Genomic DNA, 13,324 nt, shown 5'->3' with positions numbered 1-13,324 from the left:
TTAATGTAATAAAACCCTAGTACATAGTTTTTTTTTTTACTATTTATTATTTTTATTAAACCTAATCTAGCAGGTCAACAAGAAATTTTATAATACCTAAAAAGTAATTAGTGGCATCCTATTAATTATTCTTTGAACCCACTTTAAAGAAAAAAATAGATACAAGTAGAAGAGAAAAATCCAAGGTGGAGATATTCTTATTATTTTTTGTAGATTAAGTTTTATTTTCTCTCTCATTTTCATGTTTATCTCTTTTTCAATGTAAACTCACATAGTAACTAATAGGATGTCACTAGTTATTTTATGAACACCATAATATTTTATCATGTCAAGTTTGAAATCTCTTGATCTGACTCCTTATATAGCCTAGGTTTAAAGTTAAATCATGTGGGTCCTGACATGACCAAGTCAATGATTGGTCAAAAAGCATCTTGTCATACCAGTAAAAAAAGTTTGAAAATAAAATTAAAAAAAAAAGATAGGATGGAAACATGCATAAAATAACCCTCTTGACCCAATTTTTTACTTGAGTTAGGTTTAAAATTAAACTGTATGAGAGTTACCATAACGTGACTTAATCAACTTAGCTAGTTCAAAAGCAATATGGCCAACCCGTAAAAAAAATCTAAGGATAAAATTAAAGGAAAAAATGATGAGATAGATAGGAAAAAAACCTTTTGATATAACTCATTTCTTAGCTCGGGTTTAAAATTAAATTATATGGAAGTTATCTTGACTTAATCTAATCTACTTTGGTTAATTCAAAAGCAACCTGAATGTTTGTTAAAAAAATATCTGAGGAGATGAAATGTAGAAAAAATAAAGGATGATTTTTTTTTAAAAGGAAATGGAAAAAAAAAGAGGGGTTGAATTAAAAAAAAATAAAAAATAAAAATAAAAGCTTTATTGTTTATATGAACAGTGAAGCTCTATAATAATTCTCAAATCTTATAGTACAGAAGTGATTTATTTTTTTTCATAAAAGAAAGGTATAAAATTAGTTTTAAATAATTTTTTTTAAAAAACACAAGCATAAAAATTAAATATGATTAGAGAGAACTTGGTAGGTAAGGGATAGAGGTAGTGAGTTCAATAAAAAAAAATAGATAATTACCCTTATCAAAAGTATTTACAAACAAATATTTTTGGTCATTAAGCCTAAACTCATCATCTTATTCAAATCATGGAATAATTATTTTGTTGTTGATTAATAATAACATTTGTCATTATCCAGTTATCCTAGACCCTAATCTTATATTATCAATTAAATTCAAAGTTATCAATTACGTTCCGGTTGACGTTTTGTTTTTTTTTATTAGAACGATAAATTTTAGTTTCGAAGTATTTCAGGGTGTTATATATAATTGAAAATATTACTTCGACATACATGCAAACCAATATGACACTAAGTTAATGCCCTTTAAGAATTAGGTTTGTAGCAAATCAACTATAGAGGGAGTGAGGCATTCTGATGCTTAAGTTAATAAATGTAGGAAATGTAAAATAATATGTGAATAGAGAATATATGGCTAGGAAGAATAATGTTACGTGGAGAACAAAAGAATAATAGAGTCAAGTGAGCTTGTCTTAACATTCCTTCTTATCTGACAACCTATAATATTTATAAATATAAGATGTCACACAAGCTTACTTGATGGAGAGAAAAAAATGATGAGGAATATTTGTTTTTCTAAAATGTTAAGTCATTGGTTGTTATGTCATATTTATTATTGGAGAATAAGTTGGCGCTTGAGAGTAAATTTTTAATAAAAAGAGTGGCTAAGCTACGAGAGTTGGTGTAAAGTCAAGCTTATAGATAATCATCAGTGAAAATGTTGTCTTAAGATAGGTTAAGTCGGAAAAGTAGTTATTACCTAGTGAGAATGGCTATTACAAGCTAGGTATATGGTTTAGTTAGGTCATGGTTAGGCTGACATTTTTTCTCTTTTCCTTCTCTTCTTCATCTTCAGTTAAGTTTAGGATAAGAGTTGGTTAGGCTTGGTCTATAAAGGGTTCGGTTGGGCTTAAAGAGTAAAGGGTTTAGTTAGGAAATGAGAGTGTTAGGTTGGGTTCAAAATTGGGTTCGATTGGGCTAGGGTTAGGCTGAAATTCAAGATTGAATGGAAGAGTTATTAGAGTAATAATGGTGGAAATGCCTTCAACTTAGTCTTATTAGATAATCAAGTGTTTTTGTTACACCATCAATTATAATTAGTTTTATTCATGAATACATATTAAACTTCACCTTCAACGCATGATTATACATGAAATTCATTATGTTGATATGAATCCCATAACACAACAGACGACAATGCTCACAATCAAGGTTGTTAAAATCGCAAGTTAATTCTTAAAATCTTACGATTTTACGAGTCAACATGTATATAACGTGTCAAATTGGGTTAAAACTTGAAATCTGTCAAAATCGGTAACCCACAAAAGTTTGACCGATTTCGAGTTTTAACCCACAAAAGTTAAAAAAATTTACTGCCTCTCTGTCCGAGTCCCTTGACACTCCACTACATGGTCCCCACTCCCCAGTCTCCCCTTTCCCCATTGCCTAAATCTCAAATTTTCAATCTTAGCAGTCCAACACCAACATTAGAGGATCTTGGGTATGAGAAAGCCTTATACTGTATTTTAGGCCGAGAAGGCATGATCGGAGGATCGAAATCATGGGAAGACAGATGTAGATGGTGGGGAATCAAAGGAGTAAAATAAGAGATAGAAATACTTATATAGAGAGAAATACTGTGTTTTAGACTAATCATTTGTTAACTACAAAGAGAGACGACAAAGACTCAGAGAGAACTTGAAATACATGTCTTGCTTGGTGGGATATTTGGACATTATTTCTAGGGCTTGTTACTAACATAAAAAAGGTGGAAGGTGAGGTGACATGAGATTAAATTGATGTCATTTTGTACATTTTTGTTCTCGTTGTCACGGGTTCACTGTATTGGTCTCTGTTATTTTTTTTTTAAAAGTTGGTGATATATCTTAGAATGTTGTATCATCTCACTAGTTGTATGCGGTGTGTTTCAAGACTTGTCCTCTAGAAAATATTCTGAAACTCTATCAATAAAACATAGTTGTTCAATCTTATTTTTTATATTTTGTATTTTTAAGTTATTTAAACCATGTATGAATTTTTATTTGAATTATGTATTTTAAGGTGTTTAGACATTTGTATTATTTATTTCACTTTTATTTTAATTATGTTATATTATTATTTACTACTTGACTGAAATTATCAATATATAATTAGTTAAAATATTTTTCTTGTGATTTTATGATTTTCCAATCTAAATTTATATTATATGTTTTGTATCATGTTAGAAAAGCATTTTTTTTTTTTGACAACCTTGTTCAAAATTATCCTCCTGTTTAATTTTATTTCTTACCGAATGATAGTGCTTGAAACGGTTTTATAATTATCATGGTATCATAAATATCATACTGTAGATAATCATGCGTATTCGGACCAAGAATGTAATGAGAGTTATTTTGACCAAATCCGAGTTGGCACCATGGACCCCAGCTTCTTGTCCTTTGACTTTCAAAACGGAGTTCACTTTGAGTAAATTACTAGCTTGGTCCTCTGTTTCTTAAGATTCTGCAAGTTAATCACTCTTTTTTTAAAGAATTATATGTTTATCCACCAGATTGGCTGTTAATTCTTTTTTAAATGCCCAGACTACCAATCCTAAGGTATTTTTTGCTTAATTCACTAAATATCAAGGACTTTTGGAGGGGAAAAAAATGAAATTGTTATACAAAACTAATAAAAGGAATAAGTTCCAAACAAATATACAACCCGTTTGATATTGCGATAACAACAGTTTCTTTTCAAAATATTTTTTTATTTAAAAATACATCGAAATAATATTTTTTTATTTTTTTTATAATTTATTTTTGATATTAACAAATTAAAATAATATAAAAATACTAAAAATTTTAATTTAAAATAAAAAAATATAAATTTTTTCAAAAGTACTTTTCAACTGCAAAAACTAACGGGTTGTAATCTTAGAGGGATGCAATATTGGATCTTTAAAGATAAAGGGGTCAACTAACTATTTTGTAAGAACAAAAAGGATCAAATGATACTTTTATTTTCACCTTTTGCACTTCCTCCCTACCATTTGCATGCTTTGACTGGGACCCAAGTTGGCACTGCACCACTGCACGCCACCTTCTCTCCCCCCCCTCTCTCTCCATAGGCATAAAAAGCTTAACAACAACAAAAAGATACTCTAATCCAATTCCTTGTTTATATTTTGGCCAAAAAGTGCATTAAAGTTGAAGCATTTATTTAAAAAGAAGATTTTCAAGAATCTTCTTTCATCTCATTAACAAAAAATCCTCTCTGCTTAATCTAAACCTCCTTTTTTACATCAAGACTACTAGACTTGCTTTTGAAAACTACCCTTTTATTAGTCTTCGTTAATAATGGTTTTTTCGGGTGGGGAGTGGAGGATTATGAGTGTGAGATTTGACTTCTTTTTGTGTTTTTAGAGTGAGGTACTAAGATTTGCGTTTTTTGGTGATGTGGGTTTGTGTCAGTGTTCATTCTGTCAAGTTTAATGGAGAGAGAAACTGGGGTTTCCGTGGTTACCCTGTGGATGATCCTGGTGCTATTCGTACTCCCTCTTTCAAGGATCTCTGCCAATATGGAAGGTTCTTACATGTTTATTTTTTCATATTAATTGTGGTTTCTCTTGTTCTGAAATTTAATTGTTGTGGCCCTAGGAAATATGTGGAGTTATTGAGTGTGGTTATTTGCTTTTTTATGTTGCTAGGTTGTTGACTGCAGGCTATATAGAATTATTTTGAAAAGTAAATGCGTAATTAATGCTTTGTTATTGTGTTTATGGAGATTGATTGGACTAGTTGTGAGTTATTTTCATGGTGTTTCAGTGACAGGATGTGCGATTAAGAAACTTTTTTTATTGGATTATGACAGAATATGTGTAATAAGTTTGGATTTTAGGACTTGTTATGGTGTTTGTTATTAAGTTAAGATGTCATTTTCATATCAGATCAAAGGGACTCTGTTAATTACCGTCATTAAAAAATCCCTCCCCCCCCCCCCCCCCCTTTTTGAGGTTAAGTTCTTACATGGGAAGCTTTACAGTGAAGGATTTGGTAACTCATTTTCTTTGAATGGGCTGAATGTTCCAAAATTTCAATTAGTTGTTGCCTCGGTTCAATTTTTGTTTGCTTCAAAGTGCTATGCTAGGTTCTTTTGCTTTGAGTTAGATAAGAAAGAGGAGTTTTAATGCAGTCGGAGATGGGCTTGTAGCATTCGGAGATTTAATTGAGGTATCTAGATTAGGCAACAGAAGAAATTGACTTGTTATTTATTTCTGTGAAAGCGATCCTCTTCTCATGGCATTAGATGGTTGAAAGAGTACATCTTCCCAAATTCTGTAGAACATAGTCAGTTGTAATGGGTAATTTAATTCTTGTTAGATGATATCAAAGATAGTGAAATCTAGTGCTGATGTGAAGTTGAGTGACTCTGCCTCAAAGCTCTAGAAGTGTGCTTTATCTCATTGTTGCTTTTCTTCCTTTGTTTGATCTTCATCTCACAATTTTGTGATTAAAATTGTTTGCATCTGTACGCAGGTGATGCATTGCATAATCTACGGATAAATCTACAAGATCCTAACAATGTCCTGCAGAGCTGGGATCCTACCCTTGTTAACCCCTGTACATGGTTTCATGTTACATGCAACAATGACAATAGTGTTATTAGAGTGTAAGCAACCTTGTTTAATAAATCACTTTGTTAAAAGAGACTCTGCTTGTTTTATGATCTTCTATATGCTAAAAGTGTCATTTCTTGTATCCCACAGTGACCTTGGAAATGCAGCATTATCTGGTCAATTGGTCCCGCAGGTTGGCCAGCTTAAGAATTTACAGTACCTGTAAGTCATCCATAAGAGTGTTTATTATCCGCACTCTAATGCTGTGTCTATTTTTTGTGGTTAACTGCTTCTTCTCTCTATGCTTCTGTTAACTCTGAATTACATTATTTTGTGCATTCTTGATTGACAATTTTTATGTTCAATGTTTGCTACCTCTCTAATCATCCTTCTTTGTTGAAATGGATTCATCTACGTGAATATTGTTATCTGTAGATATACATAATTGGTGATGCCTGTTAATATGCCAGTTGCCGTAGTATCAATGGCTACTTTTGTACCTGTTCTAAAAGTGGGGAGGGGAGGGGGGAATGGACATGGGTAGATAGAGAAAATGAAGTCTTAGGAAACATAGTTAATCTTCCTGATATAAAGTTGTTGAGTGGGGGGTTTTTATATTGTACTTGCAAATACTTTTTTTTGAGAAAGTTATTATTTAGAAAGTTATTATAGCTAATTGTTTTAACATGGTACTGAGTTATCACATAGCATACCTGTTTAATCTAATTGAATTAACTATTGAGTGAGTTGTTAATTAAGGTTGCTTTGATTTTAGAGGAGAAATGGATCCTGTGAATTTAAGGAATTAGCTAGTCCGCCTAGAGCATGATTATCTCCATGTATTTAATGTTCTATTCTGTATTTTGGATAAATTTGGAGGTCATCACTATGTACAACAATTAGATTTAAAATTTTGAATTATGGCAAATTTTGAATGATCATTATTAATAACAACATTGAAGAAGATATAAGTTCAAACAACAGCTTGAAAGGGGGGGTTTTGATGAGTATGAAGTACATTCTTTTTACTCGTAGCAAAATACAAACCACATAGGATTCTTGAGAATCTTGACTTCTTTTTGGATTATCTGGTTTAATGAAGGAACTTAGCATAATTATTATAATATCCTATATATAAGTGTGTGTGTGTGTGTGTCTAATATGTGCTGAATGATATTCTTTTCTTGAACCATCTTATTAGTTTGTATTGCTTTAACATCATATGTTTTCTTTTAAGTTTTATTGATTTGTGATCTATTTTTTTATGACAGGGAACTCTATGGTAACAACATAAGTGGACCAATTCCTAGTGATCTTGGGAATCTGACAAACTTGGTTAGCTTGGATCTATACCTGAACAGTTTCAGTGGTCCTATTCCAAACACATTGGGCAAACTGACGAAACTACGCTTCCTGTATGAATCAGCATCCTTGGCCTTGCCTTGTCTTATTTAATTATCTCTCTACTGAATTCATTGCGACTTTTTAGAACTTCATATATTTTGTTTGTTGGAAAAGAGTGCTTAGTACAAAGCTTTTTTCATTTTTTTGAGCCACAAAGCTTAATCTGTTGACAAATGTCTAGCATCATAATTATGTTATGATGAAGTATTTCATCCATGAGCAATAGTGAAAGGAAGTGGCCATTATTGCTTAACACAAAGGAATTCATTTCTAGTTTTTTTCTTTATTTTTTTTTCATATAGTTTGGTTGTTTATTAGAAAAGATTGGTTAGGACAAAGATTAATTTTGTTTATGAATATCAAGCATCATAATTAGGATGCCATGTATTGTATTACACATTTGCAATAGTACACAGGAACTTCAATTATTTCTTTTTTTTTTCCTTTTTTTTTATTTTTTTTCCTGTTTGATTGTGCTTGCCAATAGTAAAAGAGGGCAAGTGGCAGTGTAAACTCAAGTAGTATCATGTTGCCATGCATGTGAGACTGTTCTGCAGATTGAAGTGAACCGTCCTTGATATTGGAGTACCCTCACTTGTAATTATGAAAGTTAACCTGAAGGTTTATTATGTTTAAGGAAAGCAGTGAAATAGTCCATTTATTAATTTTTAACTAGGGAACTTGGTATGTGACATTTGCTGCAAGTTAGCATATGAGCAATCGACAAAGGACTCCATCGTGATTGGTGTAGTTTTTAAATTGCCTTCAGGTGATTTCATGATTCTGTTTTCTGCTTGAGTAGAGTAGAACTTCAGGGCTGAGCCATTCCACTTTCTTTCCTAATTTTATTAGATTCTAACTTCTGTTGTGTGTGTTTGCACATGTGTTGGTTCCAGCAGGATTTTAATAATGAATATATACTAAAGTGGTGGACATGAAACTTAACATTTTTGTTTTGCACGTCTCTGTAAGGATAGCCGACTCAACAACAATAGCTTGTCAGGTTCAATACCCTTGTCCTTGATAAATATCACTGCCCTTCAAGTCTTGTAAGCACCCATCTTGAACTCTCTTCTTTTTCAGCCATCAGTACTGTGTTGGTTATAATGATGTGATACCAACATTTTGCAAATTTGGTTGCAGGGACTTGTCAAATAATCGTCTATCAGGACCTGTACCAGATAATGGCTCATTTTCATTATTTACTCCCATCAGGTTTTCTAGATTATAATTGAAATGTCCTATATCTGGAATTCTGGATGTTTAATATTGAACCATTAGCTAATTAGTAATTGCCTTAAACAGCTTTGCAAATAACTTGGACCTATGTGGCCCAGTTACGGGGAAGCCTTGCCCTGGATCTCCACCATTTGCCCCACCACCTCCTTTTGTTCCACCTTCAACTGATTCTTATCCTGGTAATCACTTTCACTCACAGTGAATATACAATTATATCATATTATCATATTTTTCTTATTTTCAGCTTGATCATCTTCGTATCGTGTCTTACCATGGGAATAGTTGGCGTTTGATTTACTTTTAATCCACTACAATCATTTCTATAACTGCTCATGCATTTCAAGATTTTTGCTTTATTTTATGTTGCAGCGGCCACTTGTTGCACTAATAGCCTTGTTCTAATTACCAATTCTAAAAAATAAGTGTTTCTTTTAAGACTATTCCTATTATTGGGAAGTGGAAATTATTGTTGTAATGGCGGTTATGTTGAAATCAATGTGTTGAAGTGTGTTTTGTTCAGACAAATTTGCTTTAGGAGACTGAACTACATTATAATTTCAGGAGAAGGCAACCCCACTGGAGCAATTGCTGGAGGAGTGGCTGCTGGTGCTGCTTTACTGTTTGCAGCGCCAGCTATTTGGTTTGCGTATTGGAGGCGAAGGAGACCACCAGAGCTTTTCTTTGATGTACCTGGTTTGTGTCTCACCTTCAAAATAGACTAGTTTTAATGTTTGGATCTGAGATGTTCTTCTAACTCTGTTCTTTCTCCAGCTGAAGAAGATCCAGAAGTCCACTTGGGACAGCTCAAAAGGTTTTCTTTGCGAGAACTACTGGTTGCAACAGATAGTTTTAGCAACAAGAACATTCTTGGCCGAGGTGGATTTGGTAAGGTGTACAAGGGACGCCTGGCTGATGGCACATTGGTGGCAGTAAAAAGACTTAAAGAGGAGCGGACGCCAGGAGGGGAATTGCAGTTTCAAACAGAAGTAGAAATGATCAGCATGGCTGTGCATCGAAATCTCCTGCGGTTGCGTGGGTTTTGCATGACACCTACAGAACGGCTGCTTGTTTATCCATACATGGCTAATGGAAGTGTTGCATCCTGTCTAAGAGGTACTACTTGTTGGTTGTTTCTCATTCTTTTAGGTTATCTCTGCTATCATTATGCTATAGACCTCATCCAACTGCTTTGGTTTACTCGTTTATGTGATTTTTACACTAAAGCTAAGCTTTAATGCTCATTCCAGTGTCTGCTGCTGTCATATCTCCATCGCCACTCTAATTCATTTATATCAATGGGGATTTTAACTTAAAAACACCTTTACTATGTGAAATTGGTACTCATGATCCTTTTTTATGTATTCTTGTAGAACGTCCAACATCAGAAGCTCCTCTTGATTGGTCGAGTAGGAAGAGAATTGCATTGGGGTCTGCAAGGGGTCTTTCTTATTTGCATGATCACTGCGACCCGAAGATCATTCATCGTGATGTGAAAGCTGCAAATATATTATTGGATGAGGAGTTTGAGGCAGTTGTTGGTGACTTTGGGTTGGCTAAACTTATGGACTACAAAGATACCCATGTCACAACTGCTGTACGTGGAACCATTGGGCATATAGCCCCTGAATATCTTTCCACTGGAAAGTCATCCGAGAAGACTGATGTTTTTGGCTATGGAATCATGCTCTTAGAGCTTATCACTGGACAGCGGGCATTTGATCTTGCAAGGCTTGCCAATGATGATGATGTTATGCTACTTGATTGGGTAATGAATTCACACCTTCCTGCTTGTTATTTATCAGATGCTTCTTGTGCATGTGTTCAAACTGCAGGAGTTTATTTTGTAGTGATTAATGATGTTCTAATCTTGATTCAACAATGTTAGCTTTGGATATATATATATATATATATATACATATATATATATATATATATGTGTGTTAATCTTGTTTTGTGCACGGATGCATTAAATAATGCTCATGGCTTTGGTCAGTTGGATCATTGTTTCACACTGCTGTGCTGTCTCTGCTTATTCCCTTCTCCTTTTTCATAAAACCATGCCCAGTTTTGCAACTCAAATGTATTCATTGTGTCCTAGTTACTCTGGTGATTATATCCCAAAAAATTTTAGTGTTCTGAAATTTATTGAGTTGATAAGAAACAGGATTTGGTTTCTTACCACCTGTTATCTCTTAGCTTAATTTCTTTTTTTTCTTAGGGTGCTTTGATCATTCAAATTCCTGTAAAGCTTGAGGGAAAGTTTGGAGACTCTTCTCCATGTCATATGCGTAGGCTGGGCATTCTGCCTGAACTCACTATCTTGCCTTAAGAGAAGCCTTATATCCTGTAGACTGGGCATTCTGCCTGAACTCTACTATGGAAAATTTATTTTGTTATCTCATGGAATTAGTCTTTAAATAGCATCTAGGGCGTAAACTTATTACCTTAGATAGCTGATTCAAAGGTAGTTGGTGCTATCATCATCATTCATATGGTGATTTGCGATTAATTTTGGAAACTGTCATCCTAGAATGCCTCTTATTTCTGCATTTTCTCTTATTTCCTCTCCAATGATGGCGGGCACTCTTGAACTGACTCACCCATACCTATCACCGAGGGATTTGTTCAAGAGAACAGTGTGAACTTAATTCTCATATGACATCCAAATGGGCTTTGACTATAGCTCATCTCGATTATAAATTACTTGAGTTTCATTACTCGTCTTTAATAATTACTTTGGCTGCTGAGTCACAGCATGTGTGAGTGCATTCTTTTTACAGATGCAAACTTCCTGCTTGTTGCTGGATTATTGGTACACCTCTTTGATAGTTCTCATACTTTCTCCTGGACTTATCTATGCCTCTAATGCTCGTTCACTGATCAAAACTTCTGCAAGTTTTGCAGGTTAAAGCACTTCTAAAAGAGAAGAAGTTGGAAATGCTGGTCGATCCAGACCTGCAGAACAATTATGTCGATTCAGAGGTGGAACAACTAATACAAGTAGCATTGCTCTGCACCCAAAGCTCCCCTATGGAGCGGCCTAAGATGTCAGAGGTGGTGAGGATGCTTGAAGGTGATGGATTGGCAGAGAGATGGGAGGAATGGCAGAAGGTAGAGGTTGTCCACCAGGATATTGATTTGGCCCCATCTCGAAACTCTGAATGGCTCCTCGACTCCACTGACAACCTTCATGCTGTAGAATTGTCTGGTCCGAGATGATCATACCTTTTCGATAGATAAGAAAATCCATGATTTACTTTTATTTTTTGTTTTTGCTGTGCCCCCTTTGCATTCTTGTCTCTAATCTTCAAGTTAACCCAATGTTGTCGCCTTAGGAATATATATTAAAAATCTGTGCATATGAATCTTTCTGGGGTACGTTTATGGATCTTACAAGGCAAACTGCAGGGCAGAAAGTATGAATGTACCGAATGCTTTGTGCTCTTTTATTCTTGTAACATTAATGTAGTTATTCGATAGCAGAAGCTCGTATGATGACCGACCGGAAAGCAATGCTTTATTTTGTCCGCACATTCTCCTTTCTTCTTCTATCCGGGGAAATTTTCCATAGTGTGAAGTTTCTTAGTGTTTTCAATCTTTGAAGTTATGCACCTGGCTCTACTTTTTTTTTTTTTTTTTTTTTTTTTTTTTTGTATTAAGGGGCCAAACGACATGTTGCCTGTGTCCGACCCTTTATGTTTTTTTTTTAAAAATAAAAATGTGATATTGTCTGTCACAATGCAGTAAATATGCTTGCTCCCAGCGGGAATCGCACTAATGACCTCAGTCTTGTCTCGCCTGCGCTAAGGGCAACTCCAAGGGTGTGTAAAATGAAATGTCAAAAAATAATGTTAAGTGTTAAACAAAATGTTAAAATGTGTTTTTTTAAAGAAATAATGATTTTACATATCTTTTAAAAAAATCAAAACAAACAATGTGAAGCCAATAAATTTTTTTTTAATTAAATGCAGTTATGTAAAAAAAAAAAAAAGACAACAACTCATTAAAAAAAAATAAAGTATTTATTTCTTCCTACTTTTCAAATGATTTTTTCTATTAAAATATATATAATAAAAAAATTATATTTATATTATTTAAAATGTTATTTTATTAATTTAGCTTCTTAAAATAGCATGTCTTAAGATGTTCTAACCATTTCGGCTGCAACATGGTATTAGCAAAAAATTTGAAGCTGGTATCTTTCTTTTTTCCTCTTGCATAGAGATAATGGCATATTATATCGATTTTGGTTAATCTATTAAACTCGTGAGTTGGGTTTTGAATTTTAATAAATTTAATATTTTTTTATTTTAATTATTTGATAAAAATAAGGATCTTTTTCAAAATCAACTCAATATTAAAAAATAAAATTAAAAAAAAACTCATCAAAAACCTAATGTTGAAGTTTTCTTTAAAAAAAAAAATATGTCAGGCCAAGTGCGTAAGCTTAAGTGAGTCAACGTGTTAGGGCCTTAAGAAAAGTCGAGGTGTTTGGGCTTGTGTTAGGCCTGTGCTCCTGGGCCATATTTTTTTATTTTTTTATTTTTAAGAGGCACACAACATGTTGTCCACCCTAAATGTTTTGAAAAAAAAATTAATAGACAACGTGTCATTAATTATTGCCTAACTCAAAATTCAGCCGTCACTATAGTGGTAGAAAAATCACAGGGTGGAGTTTTTTGGGTTAAAAATCCATTTTTCAATACATTTTCACAAAAAAAAATAAAACACACCTATTAAACACTATAAAAACCCTTATAAACAACCTACTAAGCTAAATTAGTTGAACCTAGAAAACCAAAATGAAAATCAATCTCCTTTTTCATTCGTGTTTACAAGAGAAATCTACTACCATCAAACTCCCCTCATCAAATGGACTAGAATCGCAATAATCAATCCTTATCTCTCTATTTCATATTTTCCCAGTAAATTTCTCTCTCTTCTTTCTAACTCAATGACTAGAAAATAAA

At 33.4% G+C, this 13,324-nt stretch overlaps 1 protein-coding gene across 1 annotated transcript; it reads left to right on the top strand.

Moving 5' to 3' along the window:
- Positions 1 to 4,166: 4,166 nt before the first annotated feature.
- LOC133673220 (somatic embryogenesis receptor kinase 2-like) lies at positions 4,167 to 11,885 on the top strand. Its single transcript, XM_062093937.1, has 11 exons — positions 4,167 to 4,680; positions 5,632 to 5,764; positions 5,862 to 5,933; positions 6,983 to 7,126; positions 8,093 to 8,164; positions 8,259 to 8,330; positions 8,421 to 8,533; positions 8,916 to 9,047; positions 9,126 to 9,467; positions 9,725 to 10,119; positions 11,259 to 11,885. The coding sequence occupies exons 1-11, from the start codon at positions 4,587 to 4,589 to the stop codon at positions 11,571 to 11,573; spliced, it is 1,884 nt and encodes a 627-aa protein (XP_061949921.1). The 5' UTR covers positions 4,167 to 4,586; the 3' UTR covers positions 11,574 to 11,885.
- The last annotated feature ends 1,439 nt before the right edge of the window (positions 11,886 to 13,324 follow it).

Source organism: Populus nigra, chromosome 14 (assembly GCF_951802175.1).
Source record: "Populus nigra chromosome 14, ddPopNigr1.1, whole genome shotgun sequence".
Taxonomy (NCBI): domain Eukaryota; kingdom Viridiplantae; phylum Streptophyta; class Magnoliopsida; order Malpighiales; family Salicaceae; genus Populus; species Populus nigra.
Note: the sequence above shows the minus strand (reverse complement) of the source record. Positions and strands in the feature narration are given on the sequence as shown.